At 37.1% G+C, this 20,927-nt stretch overlaps 5 protein-coding genes across 5 annotated transcripts; 3 read left to right on the top strand and 2 right to left on the bottom strand.

Moving 5' to 3' along the window:
* Positions 1-1,502: 1,502 nt before the first annotated feature.
* Positions 1,503-3,229, bottom strand: LOC18052122 (caffeic acid 3-O-methyltransferase). Its single transcript, XM_006445792.2, has 4 exons — positions 2,760-3,229; positions 2,331-2,644; positions 2,120-2,184; positions 1,503-2,004 (listed from the first exon to the last, which is right to left on the bottom strand). The coding sequence occupies exons 1-4, from the start codon at positions 3,176-3,178 to the stop codon at positions 1,702-1,704; spliced, it is 1,101 nt and encodes a 366-aa protein (XP_006445855.1). The 5' UTR covers positions 3,179-3,229; the 3' UTR covers positions 1,503-1,701.
* Positions 3,230-5,002: 1,773 nt separating this feature from the next.
* Positions 5,003-6,728, top strand: LOC18052123 (cytochrome P450 83B1). The gene is made up of 2 exons (XM_006445793.2): positions 5,003-5,933; positions 6,123-6,728. Exons 1-2 carry the CDS (start codon positions 5,022-5,024, stop codon positions 6,726-6,728), a joined length of 1,518 nt encoding a protein of 505 aa, XP_006445856.1. The 5' UTR covers positions 5,003-5,021.
* A 958-nt stretch (positions 6,729-7,686) lies between these two features.
* LOC18052124 lies at positions 7,687-8,524 on the bottom strand. Its single transcript, XM_006445794.2, has one exon. It carries the CDS (start codon positions 8,497-8,499, stop codon positions 7,687-7,689), a length of 813 nt encoding a protein of 270 aa, XP_006445857.1. The 5' UTR covers positions 8,500-8,524.
* Positions 8,525-12,285: 3,761 nt separating this feature from the next.
* LOC18052125 (dirigent protein 22) lies at positions 12,286-12,929 on the top strand. The gene has a single exon (XM_006445795.2). It carries the CDS (start codon positions 12,323-12,325, stop codon positions 12,896-12,898), a length of 576 nt encoding a protein of 191 aa, XP_006445858.1. The 5' UTR covers positions 12,286-12,322; the 3' UTR covers positions 12,899-12,929.
* A 1,509-nt stretch (positions 12,930-14,438) lies between these two features.
* LOC112101184 (dirigent protein 22-like) lies at positions 14,439-15,020 on the top strand. Its single transcript, XM_024191835.1, has one exon. The coding sequence runs from the start codon at positions 14,439-14,441 to the stop codon at positions 15,018-15,020; it is 582 nt and encodes a 193-aa protein (XP_024047603.1).
* Positions 15,021-20,927: the final 5,907 nt, after the last annotated feature.

Below are 20,927 nucleotides of genomic sequence, written 5' to 3' on the forward strand. Positions count from 1 at the left end.
TGTTGTGGCTTTATCTATAACAGAAGCAGTATACATAACAATTACATAAGCTTGCATGAAAGCTATTTGAATACAGAGGTCATTGGAGGAGCTCGGGCACAAATAAGGAAAAATTTATGTGTTTTGTGTGTGGAGACATGATTGGTTCTCAATCAAGTCTTCAAGTGGGAGAATTGTTGAACATGTGCATGCATGTGGCAAATAATTACATGTGGCTAGCATGCAACTTTTAACTCTTGGCATAAATTTGTTGAGTAAGTGGGAGGCACACAACTTTTAACTTTGGCACCAAAGTGGAAAGTTGAGTGAAAATTTATATTATTTTAATGCCCACTATTGTTGATTTTTTGGGCATCACTTGACCTATAAATAGAGGCTTCATTTGCCCTCTTTAATCATCCTATTTTCTCTAATTTAAGTGAGAGTACCAAGAGGTGTAAGTGGAGAGTATTGAAAGTTTTGAGCTCTAGTTCTAATGTTTTTGAGAGTTCGAATGTATTGGAGTTTTGGGTTGTGAGACAAAACACTATAATACTTGCAATTCATTACCACTAGGAAAATATTTTTTTATGTGTTCGCCCGTGACCATAGACTAAAAGAATCACGTAAATTTTGGTGTCACTGTGTGATCATTAATTTTTAATTTCACTTTAATTACATTTCTGCTTCACCCGCCAAATTTCTCAACAAAATGGAGGGGGGATGTGGCGTGTAACTTCTTCACGAACAAATGTGCTGTTTTACAATTCAATATGCTTTGTGCGGAAAGATTTTAAGAAACAAATAAACTTCACTTTTATTCATTTTATGTGGATCAAATACTTATTTATACATAAGATAAAACGTCATAAAAGTAAATCGTGAATAAAATATTTTGGGATTCCTTTCGCCTTACTCCGTTTTGCTCTAGGGAAGGAACTAGGCTAGTTGGGTTTTCATGGCCTCGTCGGATGTCTTTAAGAAAATCTTTTCTCTTAATTCGATTTATTTCTATGATAGTTGAGAATTTATTTATTTTTGGAGAAATAAAATGAATTTTAAGCACGTGATTGACAACCGAAAAAATTAAACAAAAAGGGGAAATGATCAAAATTTATGCTGTTCCAGTAAATTAATCATTTTCCAAGTGATCATTTTTAAACAACCTCAAATCCCTCTGTCAGTAAACAATTCTACTATCTTTCTCTAATTTTTTTTTCAATATTTTATGCCTATAATCGTACTTGTGATTTTAATTTTTTCAAATAATTTGTTTTATTAATCAATTTGCAAACCTTGTTGTCACTTACAATACTACAAATTGTATTCAATCCACCAATCGAGAAAAATTTTAAATCACATCCTATCAACCAATCCACCAGATTGAAAAAAAAAATGAATTGGAATTTCCAGAACTGGGTGCTCTGGTTTGGACTATGAGCACCTATAGCTGGATATTTTGTAAAGCACAATTATGAGAAATGAAGCAAATTATTTTTAATAAATCTCAATAAGAGGCGGGTTTATTATTGCTATAAGAAATGAAATTACAAAAGTCATGGAGGAACAAAATGAACAATGCCTAGAAATTATTGAAACGTGGGAAGAGATAGAAGTGTTGATCAGACAGAATAAGGACAGGATTCTGTCATTTAATTTAAAAAAAAGGAAAAGAAAATGCATGCGAACCATAAAATGACCAGCACTCGTAAATCGTAATGCTTAGATCGTTTTGTAGAATTCAATAACCCAATAGCAGTAAACACGACATATAACTTTAATATCTGTAAATCCGGCTTCTGTTGCCAAGGCCTTGAACTCCGCCAATGTCCTCTCCTTTGCTCCGGGAAATAGATTGGAGAGGTGTACGTCAAGACTTGCTATATTCTTGCTTACAATATCAGTCTCGGGGAATTCTGGCACTATTGATTCCACCAAAATGACCTTTCCGGATTCCGGTATTGCTTCGTAGCAGTTCTTCAGTATCTTCGAACAGTCTTCATCGCTCCAGTCATGAAGTATCCACTGAGAGATTAATTTATATGAAAATTTCGTGAAATTTCAAATTTTTCGGAATTGACTTACGTAATCAATATTTTATTTTCTATTTCAATAATTAAATATTAAGTAGAGAATTAACCTTCATGAAAATAGCTTGTCCTTTAGGAACTTCAACAAACATATCACCTCCAACATGCTCCACACCTTCACGAGAATTAAAACACAAGGGAAAAATGAAATTATCGTTGTTTTTAAAATGATAATTAATTGAAAAAAATTTTACGTAAGAGAAGGATCTACAAAATTAAATAAGCTGGCAACGAGTGACGTATACGTGAGTAATTATATACCTGGACAAGAGGGTGCATGTTTGAGGACATGAGGTAAATCAAAGTTAATCCCCCTTAATTGTGGATATTTAGAAACAACTGATTTAAGATTTGCACCTAAGCCACCGGCAACATCCACCAATTGGTTCAGCCCTTCAAATCCCTTGTAGATCTCAAGAATTTCCTTCATGACTATAGTTGTGTGATTGTGCATTGATTGATTGAAGAGGTTATTTATTCTTTCATCTTTGGCGGCAGCCGCAAATCCATCCATTCCATTATGTGCCTTCATAAATGGTACTGACCCTTCCAATAAAGCATCCTTCGCGCAGGACCTGTCAGAAGATATCATGCACACATATGAGTATTAATTAATTGAGTGCATATATTATGTTATAACGTCTACAGATACAATTAATGTGAGTACAAGGAAATTAGAAAGCAAATTACCAAGAATCCATACTAATTTTGTCCTGAATTATGAGCAGAGTGGGAGCAAGAGAAACTCCATCTTTATTTGGAACAAAATATTTGGAAACAGGTGTCAAGCCATATAATCTCTGAACACTTCCGTCTTTGTTCGAGACAAGATTACATGTGAGAAAAGAGTAACTGGCTAGGAGGCGTAGCATTCTGTCCAGTATTATTGGGGCTTTTTTGTTATTTGTGGGCAGCTGAGAGGCAATCTCTAAAGACGAGAGTTGAGTTGGGCTAACTTTCGCCATTATCTCCAACAAACCAAGCTCAGTGGCAGATTTAATGGTCATCGGAAGTACTGCGCCGGAAGCGAGTTCCATGGCCAACAAGAAGTCTTGCTCATCCCTTGCTGGTTTCAACATGACTTGGTGATCATCTTGGAGTGAACCCATCTTCTTAGGCTAATTAGGATATAATGGAGAAACTAACAAGGTGCTGTATGGATGCTGAAGAGTAGTGCTTAGTTTATGGAACGCTAAACCTTTATATAGTGTGTGTGTGTGTGTGTGGAAATTGCTAACATTAATTAATATTCTGTTATTAACATACGTCCAAGCATGTCTCAAAGGGTCAAGGTGGGAGGGCTATCTCAGCTAATAAAGAAATTTTGATCGAGCAGCCCCAACCATAAACAGAAATCATCACGTGTTCAAATTGAGTAAGTTACATGTTTGAAAGGCATCGGTGCTAATAATGTTCCAATTAAATAGGTTATCGCTCCAGAGATGGGCCATTCCCAGCCATTGCCAACAAATAAAAAATAAAAAATGGAGTGGTGCTATTGGCACACCTGCGTTATCCTCTTAAAACTCCCTTATTTTCTTTTACAAATTTACCCCTAACTGAAAACGCCCCACATACCCACAGCCAATGCAAAGTCACAAATAAAATTTAAGGACCACACACACAGCTGCAGATTTATTCTTTCCCTTTTTAAGAGTTTGATGAATACCATTTACCTGTGGTAAAACTAATTTACATTAATTAAAATAAATTCATTAATTTATATTGTACTATTCTTTATTCTTAATTATCTCAAAAAATATCAATGATATCTTGTTTCATGCGTAAAAAAAGAGTCAAATCCCGGAAAAATGTTATGAATAAAAATAGATAGAGATGAAAGCATCCCACGACTTGTTGTGAACCTTTAGATGTACTCAGGACATTCAAATTTTAATTTTTTTCTTATTTTGAATTTTAAGTCTATGAAAAGTTAGACAAAAGACAAACTACCATAAAAATAATCAATCCCAAAAAGATATTAACCGTTTTCTTTTATATAAGATGCACGATTAACATTATCAACAAGAGAAACATAGAAAGTTTTGTTTACGTACCTAAAGAAATTAAGAAAAGAGATATCATGAATAGGGTTTCTTTAGAGAAAAGAGCGAAGTAGGGATATTTCTGGAATAAAAAAAGGTGTCAATAAAAATTATCTGATGTTTCAAATTATTTAATAGGGTATATTTAGAAAATGAATTTTAAGAGGGTAACAAGAGGGTGCCAATAGTCTAACTCAAAAAACAAATTCAGTAGTTTTTTTTTTTACAGGATCAATAAATGCAATTGGTTATTATTGATTTAACAGAATTTAGGGCCACATATTATCTTTCTTTGTAACCGCATCTTAATTTTACAGGATCAATAAATTAAACGTAGGTGATTATTGCTATAGCATTATAATGAGATTGCTCTCCCATTTTGATCCTTTCAGATATACATTATTGGTACACATACAAGAAACATGACTATTTTGATCCTTTGAGTTTTAAAACGTTTTTATTCTTCATAATAGTTCATATCAGTCCTCCTTTTCACCTCGTGCTTATATGTGTTTATAAGTCATAAGCAAACCTCGTGCTTATAAGCAAACCTCGTGCTCATAAGCAATTATAAAATAAAAAGAAAACCTCGTGCTTATATGTGTTTATAAGTCATAAGCAAACCTCGTGCTTATAAAATAAAAAGAAAAAGAAGACTGATATGAATTATTATGAAGAATAAAAAAGTTTTAAAACTCAAAATAAGGCATGTGCCCCATCTCATCCACCAGTCGTAATTGAACAACCATGAAGAATAAAAAATTATCGAAACGCAAAAAGAGGGATGTGCCCGATCTCATCCAGCGAAAGGCTTTAATCCGCCCATGCATCATAATATATAAATAGGAATAGGTCTGTTGTTGTTGTATGCACAAGACTCCCCAGCTACTTGCTAAGGAAACAAGGAATGGCTCTACTTGTTGTTGTGATCCTTTTTTGTCTTCCCATCTTTCTATTGTTTCTTCTTCAAAAACACAGAAAAAACACAAGCGCTAAATTTCCACCTGGCCCTCCTGGTCTCCCCATAATCGGTAACCTCCACCAGTTCGATACCACAAACCTTGCATTTTATTTATGGAAACTTTCCAAACAATATGGTTCCATCTTTTCTCTGCGTCTTGGTCTTAGACCAGCCATAGTAATTTCTTCAGCAAAATTGGCTAAAGAGGCCTTCAAAACTCACGATCTTCAATTTGCTGGCAGGCCAGTTTTGCTTGGCCTGCAAACGCTATCTTACAATTACTTGGGCGTCACTTTTGCCCCACATTACAATGAATGGAGAGACATGAGGAAAAGATTTGTCACCTCTTTGCTTAACTCTAATAGAATTGAGCAATTTCGTCGAGTTCGAAAGGATGAGATTTTCCGTATGGTTGAAAAAATATCAAAGCTAGGCGATGCCGCTGATGAAGATGGTTCATCCAAAGTGCCAATCAACTTAAGCGAGATAGCGATGACTTGCGTACGTAATATTATTTTTAGAGTCACTTTTAGCAAGCGCTTTGAAGATGATGGCCCAGCAGCTGTAAATAGATTGGATTATCTTCTTGCGGAAACTCAGCTCCTGTCTGGGACCATTTTTTTCTCAGACTGCTCTTTTTCTTTCATCGGTAATTGCCTCGATAGAATCACAGGAATGCATCGCCGTCTCCAAAAGCATTTCAAAGATTGTGATCGATATTATCAACAACTCATCGATGACCATTTGGATCCAAAGCGACCACAAGCTGCTGGTCAGCAAGGGGACTTAATCGACGACTTACTTAATCTCACTAAAGCTGGTGATCTGACATTGGACGATGTCAAAGCAGCAATCATGGTACATGCATAATCTATTCCTTTTACCAAAAATTAATTTATTTCTCATCTAGTTGTTCCCCACTGACGTACTTGGCCGAGTGGTTCTCAAGTATACCTGGCCACCCCAGTTCGAATCATCAATTTTGGTTTGCCATTTCTCGTATAATGCACTTGCTTAATACATGTGCTTTAATTTGCATATATGCAGGAAATATTTATAGGTACCACGGACACGAGTAAAGTTACTATTGAAATGGCTATGACCCACCTAATGAAGAATCCTGAAGCAATGAAGAAGGCTCAAGAAGAAGTTAGAAGTGTGGTTAAAGATAAAGGGTTTGTAGATGAAGATGATATTCCAAGATTAGAGTATATCAATGCTGTAATCAAAGAGACAATGAGGATTCAACCAGCGGCTCAATTCATCCCAAAGGCAACTTCAGAAAGGTGCGTTATCGATGGTTATCACGTACCAGCTGAGACAATGGTTTTAGTTAATGTGTGGGCAATAGGAAGGGACCCTCAAGTTTGGGATAAGCCAGACAAATTTATTCCTGAGAGATTTGTGGGGTCTAACATTGATATGGGAGGACAAAACTTTGAATTTATACCATTTGGTTCCGGCAGAAGAATTTGTCCAGGGATACCTATAGCATTGCCCAGTGTGGAGCTCGCACTTGCCAATCTTCTTTACAAATTTGATTGGAAAATGCCTCATGGAATGAAGATTGATGACTTGGATTTTGAGGCTACGCCTGGTCTTACCCAGCACAAGAAAAAGCCTCTCAAGCTCGCGGCAACCAAATCTATATGATGGTTTAGTCATTAGTGTTGTGATTTAAATAAGTTTGCATGCAAGCACTTTTCTTTACGGTTATTGTTTGTTCGAGGATCATAATATGTAACGGTGAGGGGTGCTACTCAGCTCTCTTTTAAAGCCAAAGCTCATAATGCTTTTCTAGATTGCTTTTGCTTTTTGTTAATTTCTTTTAGTGATTTAATAAAATTTTAGCCCAATTGAAATCATTCTCATTTTGATTCAATGATTCAACGAAAAAATAGGGTCAGGGAGAGGAACAAGCCAATAACCCACGAACGGCAGCCAAGACCTGTATCTGTCAGACGATAAAATCAGTCCCGTCATCAGGTTCGATAGGAACTAAGAAAGTGAAAGAGATTAGTGCTTTGGCCGGAGTTTGTGGTGCGGAGTTTGAAGATTGTGCATCGATCACTTGGCTGGTGTGCGAAGCAGTGTTAATAGTGTTAATTAATCGTCACCTCTTCCTGATTTCCAGGATTCAAATAAATAAGAATGTTCCATGATTTGGAATTCTCTACCAAGTTAATTAAATGAAGAAACTAATGGTAGATACTCAAAGCAATAAAACATCGGATTAATATAATAAACTCAGTATATATCTAATTGATTCATTTCTCAATTAATGGTAATATATACTAGATATATTTTTATTTTTGTTCAAGATAAGCGAGTACAATATGCAGCTGGTGTAAGCAACTTAAGGCTGATATAATCTTGATTTAATCTAATGGTTGATTTTAAAGGCTGTTTTGTCTTCTTTGCTCTAAATATTTCTCGATGAGCGCCTGCTGAGTCACTCATCCTTGTCACCTTCGCACATCATATTAAATGCCACATGACTATACAAGCTCTAGACAGTGGGCTGCTGGTGATATTACAAATTGCTCTCATACAGGCAAATCGTCGAGCAGCTGATTCATTATATCAAACATTTTGCCTTCGTTCAATATGCCTATGTTAAAAAAGAATCATCTTCTTTTCTACTCAAGGTTGAATAATCAAGCTTTTCATCATAAATTTTGTCCAAAACCAAATAAAAAGAGACTGAAAACACTGTGATTGCAATAAAAAACCAGCTGAATTGAAGGTTCACCAATGACTTAGCTCGGAGTAAAGCCTCATCACCAAGGCATCTAACAACTTGATGCTCCTCTTCAAGATTGATGAAGCAGCCCTTAGGTGTAAGCGCTGGCGTCCAAAGCATGAAGCCGGTAACTATGAGCCAAACACCATTGAACGTAATACTAGTTGACCTAACAAAGCTAAGCAGGAAGTTTTGCGTGTGGCCGATGGTCATTAGGGTTGTGATCAAAGAAACAAGAAGGATAATTTGCAAAAGCAAATGGTAGTGAAAATGAATGAGAAGAAGCTCTTGCCCAAAGGCTATTGCTTCAAGGAAAAGTGTTAGAGCATAATGAGCTTTGGAGCCAATTTTGTCGAGAATTATAGCAAAGGCTGCATGAGTGAAGAAATTTAGTGAGATTGTTGCATGCTCAAAATGGCGAAAACGATTTAACGGTATAATTAGATCTGAGTTATGTAAGGGTATTCGGAAGCCCCAATAAAGCTCAGAGGCTATAAAGATTGAGCTCACTGCCATTAAGGAGAAGAGCTCTATGTGCCTTATTATTTTTGAAGGAAACCATGGGGGAGATGTGAAGGAATTTGGGTGTAGAGAATGGAGCTTGATGTTATTAAAAAGACGCCATAAACCAAGTGAAGAGAAGGTGAAGCCTAGGGCTACATGCCCAAATAATTTAGTCATAATCTACTTTAAGTTTTCCCTAGACCAAAACTATATTGTTTAATGATTTAAGATGGGAAAATCCTACCGTATATTTATATTGAAATGAAATAATTACGATGGTGATTAAGAGAATCAAGTAAGATATTAAATCTTTTGCTTCTTGTTTTGCAATCTTGTGGCCTTTCCTCACTAGTTAATATTTAATGCTGCAATTCTGCTTATGTGTTACAAATTGTATATCTTTTGTTATTATATGGATACCGTAATCAAAACTATAGAAGCAAAAGATTTCATTTTGCGAATACGCCAAATTAAGTACTGAAACTTCTCCATTTTCAATTGAATTTTAAAGTATCCATTTATTGTCCACAAGTTACTCCTCAAGATAAAGTCAATGGCAAAATCATGAACATATATATATAAATTTTCAAGAAAACAACATACAAAAAGTTATATAACAGAAACAATCACAAAACTATAATATTTAATAGAGCGTAGATTAAGTAATCGGATCAATTAATTAATGGGTAATTCTTACTTTGGTCCTTGTTATATATGAGTGAGATATTGTTTAAGAAGTGTACTATTATTCTAAATCCGAGATATCATTCTGTGTCACCTATGCTTAGAACATGTTTAACATAAACCTAAAATAACACTTGTGCCTCTGAGTTTTATTATAACTATAGATTAGTTTTTTTTTAAAAAAAAAGAATTATAACATACCAAAATTTGACCCTTTTTTTAATATGGTACAAATCATTTGACTCTTTTTGTTTTAATATGGTACGATTCAATTGATATATTTACTATCAGAATTCAATTGGGGGATCAATAACACTAAAACACATTCTAGTATTCAACCCTAAGCTCAATCTACAAACTAGCGAGAGAGAAATCAATTCTCACCAAACTATAGATATATGATTGTTAAAGAGAATGAGAGTCCCAGGCTAGAAATCAGGTTCCGAATAGGACCAGTTAGGCTAGGAGCCCACTGACTAACTACATATACGTTTAAAATACCATTTGCCACCACATATTCACTCATCACGTTTCACTGATAACACAATCTATGAGAAAATAGACATTGAATACCACACTCATACATACTAGGACAAAACTATGGTGCAACTGTGGTACCATACCACAGCTGCACCTAGCCATTAGATTTAGCTGCACACATGTACTATAGCTGAATTCAATGGTTAGGTGCAGCTGTGATATGGTACCACAATTGCACCATAGCTAGACCCTACATACTAATGGTGTTTTTTGTCCTAAAGCTCATAAATATTAGATGTACCATTGAACAAAATATCAATACCACATTTAATATACATAGAAATAATTTAATCCAAGATTCTAAACTTTATTAAACTATAGAAAAATTATTACACCTTCTGGTAAATAGTATAATTTACACTAATGCACCATTTTCCTAGATTTTAACCAATGTAAAATTCTGGAACAAATCACTACTCTTACCGTATTTAATTTCTTAGAAAATCAGCGGGTCAAGATCAATCTTTCAATTCTTTTTCGATTGTTTTAGGCTCAACTCGAGATGACAATTCCGCACTCATAATTCTTCGTGAGCCCACGAGGGCCCAGATGAACGTGAAGAAGAGCCTCGTATCTTCGTTCACCAGCAGTCGCACTATAGATGGGTCTCACACTAGTGGATTTCCAAGCTAAACTCGAAGCCGATAAAACTGCTGAGCATGATAGTCGAAATTCACCCCCAAAATTGGAGCAACAAGGGAGCCGGATTTCACCATTTACCAAGGTGCACGCGTTTTCAGTTTAAAGAAAACAAAGGCATTGTTTCGCCAGTTGGGTACTTCAAGTACCAATCTTGTGCCGGACTCTTTTTCCTCGTAGGAATTTGCCAGTAGTAGATATTTATCTTATAAATTTATGGGTAGAATAGATGTATATTCTTCTAAATTAATGAGAGCAGAAATTTGAGTTATTCTATAATCGATTCAATCTAGATTAATCTTAGTAGATCTCTAATTATAAATATTAATAGAGCTGTTATTATAACATATCAATGTTTGGGAAAAAAAAAAAAAAGGAACGAAAACATTTTTTCTTGCCAATTTATTTTCAGTTCCCAAGTTATTGCTATTTTGCGCACGGTTCTGAATTGTCTCTCCGTTACTCAACGGCTTCATCAGATTTTGTTTCGCATATGCCGCCATCAGCAATAATGAGGCTCGCTCTCCAAAGTCGGGCCCTTTCATGATTAAACCTAACTCTTTTGTATTTTTATTTAATCTTATTCATGAGAATAATAATTAACTCATAAGCATCTCGGATTATCATTCGACAAACATTGCTTACAAACTTTGTAATAAAAATATAACAATTATAAATCAAAAAGCGCATCGCTTTTTCGGTTTATGTTTTAGCAACATGATGACCTTCTTGTACCCATCTCATGTAGTTAACATTAAGGCCACATTGATAATTTCATTAATTCTGGAACACGTGGAAAGGTGGAATTGGCTGCTGCAGACCCACCACCCCAAACAGTAAGCCAGTATCACTAAAAATTATTAATTTTTTCTTTTTTTCTGTTTTCTTTTTTCTTTTTTAACCTCCCATAATCAGACTTCGTTTCTACGCGAGATCATAAAACAATATAAAAATTACAGTGTCAGTGAATTCTTGGCTGGAAATGGAAGTCATGCGCGCACACTGCGAATGAAGCATGATGATGAATGGGACGGCGAAATGTTGAAATTTTATCATAAAGTTTGGTCTCAAGTCTCAACAACCAAAAGGGTATCACGTTTTTTTCTTGATAATGAAGCGTCCTCGTGGCAACATATTTTCGACACCCGTCCTGTTTCAATTGGAAAAATCCAGCATTTATGAGGTCCACATCTGTCAATTATAGTGGGACTTAAAAGCGCTGCCAACCACAATTAATAGAGACTGAGAAATTCTCTACGCATCCTCTTCTTCTTTTTTGGTTTATAACTTTTAATTTATACGTATAATAACTCAATTCAGACCGGCACAATTATCATATGGCTTTTGTTATCTTATATAAAATCATGTAAGATATATGATTCTTTTACAGTTATTATATTTTTATCTAATAATTGTAGAAATAATATAATTTTATTATCTTATATTTCTACAATCTTTAAATTTTCATCAAACGATTGTAAAAAAATCATGTATCTTATATGATTATGTAAGATAATAATCTCTTTATCATATACTTTGAACATCTATCAAGTATAATAATCAGGTATATTTATTTATTCCGTAAGAGGGAATGACCATTTCAACATTCCTTCATGATAAAAGAAGACATATATATCTGAAATATACATGGAGAACAAGAATGAGATAAATCTAAATTAACTAGTTAAAAATAAATCAATAAGTAGAGAAACATTAAATTTGAGTAATAATGCTAGGTAACCAAACGTCTAAGTTTTAATTTGAGTCCCAATTGATATAGTATTTATTCATTTGATTATAGTTGGTAAGTCATTTATAAATTATGAAATCCATCATCTAATAGATGAGTAATTTATAATATTAAAATTCAAGTTGAGACTCAAATATAAAGATGCCTAACATTATTTATTAAGTAAATATTAGACATTATTATTAAATCAAATCTAATGTTATTTTTATTTAAATATTATATTATCTATTACGAATAATAAATTTATATTATTGAAATAAAGGCTTAGGTCAGTCAACTTTTAAAGTTGATATTGACAGCGTTGCTTATGATCTATTTACTGTGTATGTATATATACCTAGGTGGACACCATAGCGAGTAGTGATCAAATCTAAGAGAATTCGATCCATGGCTAGATTTCTTCCAATCTTTGCTACCCAAATCATCTTTCTCCTCTTTCTCCTCTCTTCCTTCACCAAAATTCAAGTCCACGGCTATGCCAAGACCATGAACAAAAACCTAATGGGGCTGAAGAAAGAAAAACTAACCCATTTTCAAATCTACTGGCACGACATCCAAAGTGGCCAAAACCCTACTTCAATCTCAGTAGTGAGGCCACCCACAAACACATCAACAAACGGTTTTGGCATAATAAATATGATTGATAATCCACTCACTGCAGGGCCAGAAATGAGCTCAAAAATGGTGGGAAGGGCACAAGGGTTTTATGCACTAGCTTCACAGGAAGAAGTTGACCTGTTAATGGCCATGAATTTTGCTTTCATTGAAGGGAAATACAATGGCAGCAGCATCACTGTGCTTGGAAGAAACCCAGTGTTTTCAAAGATGAGAGAGATGCCAGTCATTGGGGGCAGTGGGCTTTTCAGGTTTGCAAGAGGTTATGTTCAAGCTAGAACCCACAACTTTGATCCGAAAACAGGGGATGCTACAGTTCAGTATAATGTCTATGTGATGCATTATTGATGATATAATCGGTTTCGCTTTTGGTCCTTTTCTTCTTTGTTTTTATTAATAAAGTTATTCTCTTTTTTATTTTGTGGTAGGTGATAGCTTTGAAATTTCAATGATGTTGTTGGCCACATTAATTTGTTGATTTTAAAAGAAACATGGGTTCGCTTTCCGCGTTGGCACCTTAAGACTTTTAATTATTAGAAATCAAGGTCATTCCAATGAGATTGGCACAACCACCACAATCACAATGAAATTGGCACCTTCAGGTTGTGGGCTTATATATATGTTCGAGTCGCAACACTAATTTAGTGCTGGACTTTATATTCCCATGCCCTTCTATTCTACTCCTCAGAATGTAGGCTCTATATTCCCCGAAAAGTAATAAGATAGATACATTCTGATATTGAATATAGAATTTTAAATTGTGTCTTAATAAAATTATTGATCTAAATTATTCCCTCTACATTTAAAATTATAAGTACTAGTACATCAAAATTATAAATATTAATATATTTCTGATTATAATAACGTATCAATATTTTAAAAAAGGAAAAAAAACACAATATAATTTCACCATTATTGGTTTTGGTTTTATAATTAAAATGAAACTTCAACTTAATTTGGTTTGATTTTAGATCTCATATTTGGATCCAATACTAAACTGATTAATGCACAATTCTTCATAATTTTCTACTACATGTCCATAAACAACAAATTAATAATATATGATTAAAATTTAATCAGTTTTATATTCTTATCTAACAACCACTAATTGTATCTTTATGAAAGGTTAGAAAAAAGTTAGAAGCATAAGGCACGTGATTAACAAAAATCCAAAATTGGCAAGAATCAAGAGCTCAATCAAAATCTGCCAACTCTAGCAAAGATTAGCCAATGATCATCCCCTCGTTTATTTTCATCAACAACTTCCGCGTTTTGAAACAAGCACATCGTGTACATGACAAATTTAGAATTAATTGCATTATTTGCAAATTACGTATTCCTAATAAATTAGTATTATTAATATACATCGTATCTTTTAAGAAATAAGACCCCCACGTTACATCTCTTATTAGGTGTACAATTTATTTATACAATTAAGTTACCCCAAACAGAAAATTTATTTTATTTATTCATTTATTTGTTTAAAAGGACATCACAACCGCTATGCCATTTAGTTCAATAGTATACTTGTTAATTTTCTAAGTAGCAAGACCAATAAAAATGGTTAACTAGCTAACTGATCTTTATTCAGCCAGAATATAACTCGAATAATAACAAAATCAAATAAGACTCTCAATAAATCATCACAATAAAGCAAAACAAATATGGCCTGATATAAAACTAATATATTTCACAAATTACAATAGACTTAGTTCATGACAACAAAACTAGCCCGAAATTTAAGCATCATAATATCATATGTTACAATTCATAGGTCCAACCTCCCAATCACTAATGAATTTAATAAATGAAACAAGTAACCTCGAGAGACATGCAAAATTCACTATATAATTATGCAAAAGCAAAAAGAAATTTCATCACAGTTTCTATGGCTAGGGTTTTTCCAACGCTAGGTTACCAAACCATCATCTTCTTTCTCTTTTCTTGCTGTCTTATAAGCTTAGTCTTTGGAGAAAGTTATGGCTATGCAAGAACCATAGACAAGAAATTTTTTGGCCTCAAGGAAGAGAAAAGGAGCCATTTTAGAGTATACTGGCACGATATCTATAGTGGCAGTAACCCCACGGCAGTGGCAATTGTGCAACCACACAATAATTCATCGACGATGTTTGGTTTCTTAAGTATGATCGATGATCCATTAACTGAAGGACCCGAACTGAACTCGAAATTGGTTGGTAAAGCACAAGGGTTTTATGGATCTGCTTCACAAGAAGAAAATGGTTTGATAGTGATAATGAATTTTGTTTTCATGGAAGGAAAATACAATGGCAGCACATTAACAATATTAGGGAGGAATAAGGTTTTTTTGCCGGTGCGGGAGATGCCGGTAATCGGCGGAAGCGGGCTTTTCCGGTTTGCAAGAGGGTACGTTAAGGCTAGAACTATCAAGTTTAATCAAACAAATGGAGATGCCACAGTTGAGTACAATATTTATGTGTTGCATTATTGATTCTAGGGCTTTCGATATATATGCCTCGATTTTTTTTTTCTTTTTTTTGTTCTCTCGTGATGGAAGGTTAATTACAATATTTAAAATTGCATAAAGTTTCAAACTTTTTACAAATCGTTGTGACATAGTTGTATTGTTCCTTAAAATACCATAGCAGTAATATATATAACACATTAGTTTGTATGACATAAATTTATACAAAATTTGTGTCTGAATTATATTTTTTTCAATATATGTGGATAAATCTACTTTCATCGGTTATAATTAATGATGTGAATGTATTGTTGATTTTGCTTTATTATTTCGCTATGGGATCTTGCTAACTTACATCAATATAAGAGTTGTATCAAACAAGTTAAGTGTAGTTTAAATTTCAAATATTTTTAGGTTATTGGATATAACTTCTGAGTTGATGTAAGGTACCATTAATATTATATAACTTAGCCCCACCCTTTGCTATGATCAATAATATATAATTTTGTGCATGCTTTCTCTGAAAGAGATCGAGAACCCTTGTCCAAATAATCTAGAATTAACTGATAAAAATATTCACCAACACACAAACAATTTTCAGAGACATTATTGAATCAAATATGGCAATCTGCAAAGCTTTGACAAGAAGAATTTCATCAGCTCGAATCATTCAAACTCAAAACCATTCATGAAACATGTCATGCGTGATTCACACAAAAGTACACATATATTAACAGATCTCCGACCTTCTGCGCATTGAATCCGAGTAGTAAATAGACGTGATCTGCTTAAATTATTAATCACTAGTGTATATAAACTCCTTTGTACTCGATTTCTTCAATTAAGAAACGGCTGCATACACAGCATAAAATGATAAATGAACGCCAAAAAGTATGACAAAACAGTCTAAAAAATAATTATTAACTAACTCCATTGAAAAATAACCTCACAAGTAGGGGGACTTAGATTTCCCTTTGACAATCCTGTCAGTATTAATTCTAACCCAAGTTTCTTAATTAATTATAAGTACTAATCACTACTTATTTTCATAGTTAAATACATAAATGCATAATCTTTTCTTTAGAAAACATATACTAGCCTAGCCCGGCAGCAAACTAACTGTTAGCTTCGCTACTGAACGTGACTCAAACAATACAACTTTTTAAAGTCGAAAATAATTTCATCTGTAGGCATGGAGAATCTTTGTAATTATATTAATGATGGTATGATGATGTCCTTTTTTCATATAAGTCCCTTTTAATGCAGAATATATTTTTTTTTTTCACAGGCTTGAGAAGTTCAGTATGATTTAGGGTGATTTAATTAACCAAAAGCTCTTTTGTTTACATTTTAGCATGCTTGGGTGATTTATAAGAGAGTGCTTTCTGCGATGCTAAGCGCTTTTGAGAAAGCGCTTGATAATGGCTTGAAGTGCTTTTGGAGCAACACTTGCAAGGAGCTATTAGAAAGAAAATTCATGAGTTGCTTTTGTGAGATGTACTTTTACTCGAAGATTATTGTTTTTGGGTTAGTCGGGGGTTGATTAGAGTGAAGGACGAAAAATGTATTAGCATCTCTTTAAAGTTAATGAGGTTTTTTTTTTTTGTTTTTCTTGTTGTGGGGGGTGGGGGGGTTTGGAATCAGTGTTTGAGAGGTTAGAAATTTAGTTCTTTTGAACTATTTTCCGTGACTAGTAGAAATCAGCTTGAGACTTTTCTTCAAAAAGGAGTTGTTCTTCGGTCATATGGATTGAATTGAGACACCAAACAAGGTAATTCCTGGCTCTCATTAACAGCATGCTCTGTCATAGATTTTTTGTTGTTGGACCACAATCTTGTTCTAATTGTTGGTAGTTAATCCTCACTCGTGTTCTGCATGACTTTCTTCTGATTTCAAGCCCGAATTAAGGAAGCCTTGCTGATTGAAAGGTTTAAGTGATATGAAGTTTCAAAAGTACAGGGTCCTGTGGCTAAACCATGAGGAACTTTTCTCTTACAAAAAGATGGCCCAGAAAAGGTCCAGTTGTTTGCCAAGTGGAAGAAGACGAGTATTTGGTGGTGTTATTCTTAACATGCATATGCATTGGAAGAAACATGAAATTGTTAAGGTCTTCTGCAAGCCCTCTAAACCTGGCCAGATAAATGAGTTTGCCGAGGAAATTGCCAGATTAAGTGGTGAATCCCTATGCAGATAATTCGAGATGATACTATAATCTTTTATCGAAAGGCGAATTTTGCTCTTTCTTTACCTCTGGGGTTCCATGTCTTCTCAGTCCCTCCTCCTGGTGTCGATGTTTGGTTGCCTAGTGACAGTTTAGGGACCGCTTTCCCTCAGGTTGATATTGAAGATGCGGGCTTATCCACAAGTGAATCAGATTATGAAGATGACAGCTTATCGATTTTTCCTCTAAAAAACGCTTAGTGATGTTTGTGAGAAATACGTCGACGAGACCAGGCATGATGAGCAGATATCTGATGACAGAGTTCTGCGAACCGGTGTGTCCCGTAAGAGCCTGGTATCCTGGGGAGCAGGAGCAGAAATACCCTGCTCATCCACGAGCACGTCAGCCGCGAGTCCAATCTCCTGTAAGAAGCATAAAGCCATTCCTGCTGTATTCCTGCTAAGGGTTGATTCGAGGAGACCCGGTCAACGACAGTTGGCGAGGCATGCTCTCCAGCCCGAGAATCTAGGCACGAAGGCCACGCAACCACCCACGACTACGGAAATGGGGAATCCACGTTCGAGAGGTGGGAGGATAACAGACGTAGACTGCGGAAAACTGGGATTCAGAGGAAGCCTATAAAAAGGTAGCCAGCGAAGGTAAAAGGGTTAGCAATTTTGATTCTAAAAGGGAGAAAACAACCTAACAGCCATAAGATTTGTGGCAAGCGTTCCCCGAACCTTCATATCTGACTTGAGCGTCGGAGGGTTTGCGCCGGGAAAACAACCGGCGTACTCTGACCTGTCTGTGTGCGCATGAACCTCTGGAGAAGAAGCTTTACGAGGAGAGATCCTGGTCGTGGTGAAGTTGATCGAGCAGAAACCCTGGTCGTAGAACGAGGACAACCAGAATCTCGCATCAACATTTTGGCGCCGTCTGTGGGGAGCTGAGCAAAAAGCTTCTTTTGATAGCAAAAAGAGAAGGGAAGTAGCTGAAAAGCAATGGAGACAGGAGGAAGTAGTGCACAAGGGGGTGATATGAGGCTTAATGATTCCGTGACGCTGAGGGAGATAGCCAGTGAAGCACGGGAAAAAGCCATGTTCGACCGGATGGAACAGATGGAAAAGCAGATGGAGACCTTGACAACCATCCTGCATGAGCTGCGGAGCGAACGAAGCGTAACCCAGGAAGAAAGGGTGAGAGGTGATGGAGTGGCACCAGGTCCCGATAATACGAGGAGAAGTCAGACCACCGGGAGACTTGGTGGTGAAAGAGGTAACATACCCCTGCGGGGAGAATTCCATAGAGAGGAAGAGCAGTCCCCGGCAAGATAGAAGTTTGACGAGGACGATGGGGTGGCGAATGCAGAGGAAACAGTGCTGAGGCAACATTTTCATGATGTAGAGCAAGAACGGGATCAAGTTGCAGCACGTGACCCTGGTCGTGCAGTGCAGCTGGAGGAGGAGGTGTGCAGACTAGCGCAGATAATTGACGACATGCAAGGAAGGAGCAGAGCTCCTGGTTGGAGGATAATGCTGGACGGAGAATCACCGCTCGCAGTAGAGATCATGAGTGCAGTTATTCCGAGAGATTTCCGCCTCCCAGACCTTAGATATTCGGGAAGAACTGATCCGTTGGTACATATAGAGCGCTTCAACGACATAACTGGGGTACAAGGATTATCTCAATCCCAAAGGTGCAGGGTGTTCCCACTATCCCTTGAGGGACGTGCACGAGAGTGGTACAGGAAACTTCCTCGGGGCAGCATCAAAACCTTCGAGCAGATGTGCCAGGAATTTGCAGAGCAGTTTAGTGGGGCAATGGCACCAGAGGATGACATGATGGAGCTGAAAAGCATGAGGCAGGGAGAGCAAGAAACCCTTCGGAAATTCATCAAGAGGTTTCATCGTGTTGTCCTCGACTTGGGAGCCTTCAACCACCCTCAGGCGTTAAGGGGATTGAAAGAAGGGGTGAGGATAGGAAGGCTGTGGTACAACTTAAGGAGCCCAGTTATTCAGACGTATGCGGCCGCATACGAGCAGGCTAAGAGAGACATTGAGATTGAAGAGGAGAAGGCCGCACGGATTAAAACAGACCAGTTAGAAGGGTTGGGGAGGAAAGAGAAGAGAGCATTACCAGGGAATGGGCCGATCAGGAGGAGGGACCACCAGACCTCGGGTAGTGGAGCAGGAGGTCGGGTAACTGCTTACCAGCCTCATCAGAGGCCACCACAATACCAGCTCAACAGGGCTCAACCTTCTCGTTCCCCAGCTAGGGAGCCTTGGAGAAGGTATGACTCGGCATATGGTGGTCTTCATCAACACTCCCACGGTAGTAGAGGGAGCAGACCAGAAGTGCTGCCACCGCCTCCAACTCAGAATGGAGGAAATAGAGAAAGGGCAGTGCACCTGATCGACCAGAACTAGGACTATGGGTGGTATACTTCCTTGAAGATGTCCCTGGACGAGGTTTACGAGGTCATAAAGGATCGAGGATTGTTGTACCCCCTGCCCCAATAATAAAGCTACCCAACAGGAGGGATAGGGGACGCTATTGTAAGTTCCATGGCACTCATGGCCACACCACAGCAGATTGCAAAGATCTCAAGACCCAGGTTGAAGATTTGGTGAGAAATCGCTATCTGGACGAGTTTATAGATGGGACATTCCCAATGGTAGCCTCAACAAGTGAAGGGGAGCAGAGTGACAGGAGCTTGAAGCGCGAGCAGCCTGCAGTAAGGGTGATAGTTGGGGGCCAGACATTGGCCGGAGATTCCAACAGGTCGAGGAAGAATTATGCTAGATACGCCATGACCAGCAAAGAGGTATTCTTCAACACCCCAGCAGCCAAACGAGCAAGGGTCAGGCAAGTGCCAATCATGTGGACGGATGAAGACGAGGAAGGGATTCTATACCCCCACGAGGATGCTTTGGTCATCAAGGCTACGGTCGCTAGCAAGAAGTTTGACCGGATATTGATTGATACAGGGAGCTCAATTGATGTGCTATTTAAGTCAACTTTGGAGGAGATGGGAATAGCAGACCAGAGGTTGGAATACACCAATACCTCCTTAAAGGGGTTCGGAGGGGGAAAGCTGGTCCCTCTGGGCATGGTCGAGCTGCCTATCACGATTGGGAGCTCCCCGACGGAAAGGACAATGATACTGGACTTTGTGGTGGCGGATGAAGAAGGTCCTTACCAGATGATCCTAGGTCGGCCGTTTCTAAGGATGAGCAAAGCGGTATTGTCCATCCATTATCTGGCTCTCAAGTACCGGGTGAACGGGGTAGTTGGTGTGGTACGAGGGGACCAGAGGATCGCAAGAAGCTGCTACTCCTCGGCAGCAAGGGAAGCAATGCAGATAACATCCCTTGATACCCGAGTAGAAAACAAGGAGGGCCATATAGAGTCAAGCAGATGGTGGGACCCGGAGCTTACAAGCTGGTTCGCACGGACGGCCACGAGGTGAAACGCCCATGGAACGCAGCACATCTCAGGAAATATTTCCAGTAAGAGTCGTTAATATTTCCAAATTCTTTCTGTTCATAGTTGTTGTTATTTATTTTATGTCCAAACAATTTCGTGTAAGTTGAATCCTGCAATCAATGGAACATCGAGGAACTTCATTCACTTGAAACTGTGAAAAGTCACTAAGGCATGCAAAGGCTCGACAAAGTCTCAAAGCCTGTTTATGGCGAGACAGAAGCCAAGCGTGCCAGGATCTGCTCGGCCGCGAGAAGGCTAGCAGAATCCCCAAGCTTTGAAGAAATTAC

The sequence above is a fragment of the Citrus clementina genome, unplaced genomic scaffold (genome assembly GCF_000493195.1).
Source record: "Citrus clementina cultivar Clemenules unplaced genomic scaffold, Citrus_clementina_v1.0 scaffold_2, whole genome shotgun sequence".
Taxonomy (NCBI): Eukaryota; Viridiplantae; Streptophyta; class Magnoliopsida; order Sapindales; family Rutaceae; genus Citrus; species Citrus x clementina.

Bases quoted from the DNA above. Each gene is read 5' to 3' on its own strand.
- LOC18052122 (XM_006445792.2), bottom strand. From the start codon at position 3,178: ATGGGTTCACTCCAAGATGATCACCAAGTCATGTTGAAACCAGCAAGG. The intron at 2,185-2,330 runs GTATATAATTAC...ATTCTCGTGAAG, and splicing joins ACATGCACCCTCTTGTCCAG to GTGTGGAGCATGTTGGAGGT. The intron at 2,005-2,119 runs GTTAATTCTCTA...TTAATCTCTCAG, and splicing joins GACAAGCTATTTTCATGAAG to TGGATACTTCATGACTGGAG.
- LOC18052123 (XM_006445793.2), top strand. From the start codon at position 5,022: ATGGCTCTACTTGTTGTTGTGATCCTTTTTTGTCTTCCCATCTTTCTA. The intron at 5,934-6,122 runs GTACATGCATAA...GCATATATGCAG, and splicing joins ATGTCAAAGCAGCAATCATG to GAAATATTTATAGGTACCAC.
- LOC18052124 (XM_006445794.2), bottom strand. From the start codon at position 8,499: ATGACTAAATTATTTGGGCATGTAGCCCTAGGCTTCACCTTCTCTTCA.
- LOC18052125 (XM_006445795.2), top strand. From the start codon at position 12,323: ATGGCTAGATTTCTTCCAATCTTTGCTACCCAAATCATCTTTCTCCTC.
- LOC112101184 (XM_024191835.1), top strand. From the start codon at position 14,439: ATGGCTAGGGTTTTTCCAACGCTAGGTTACCAAACCATCATCTTCTTT.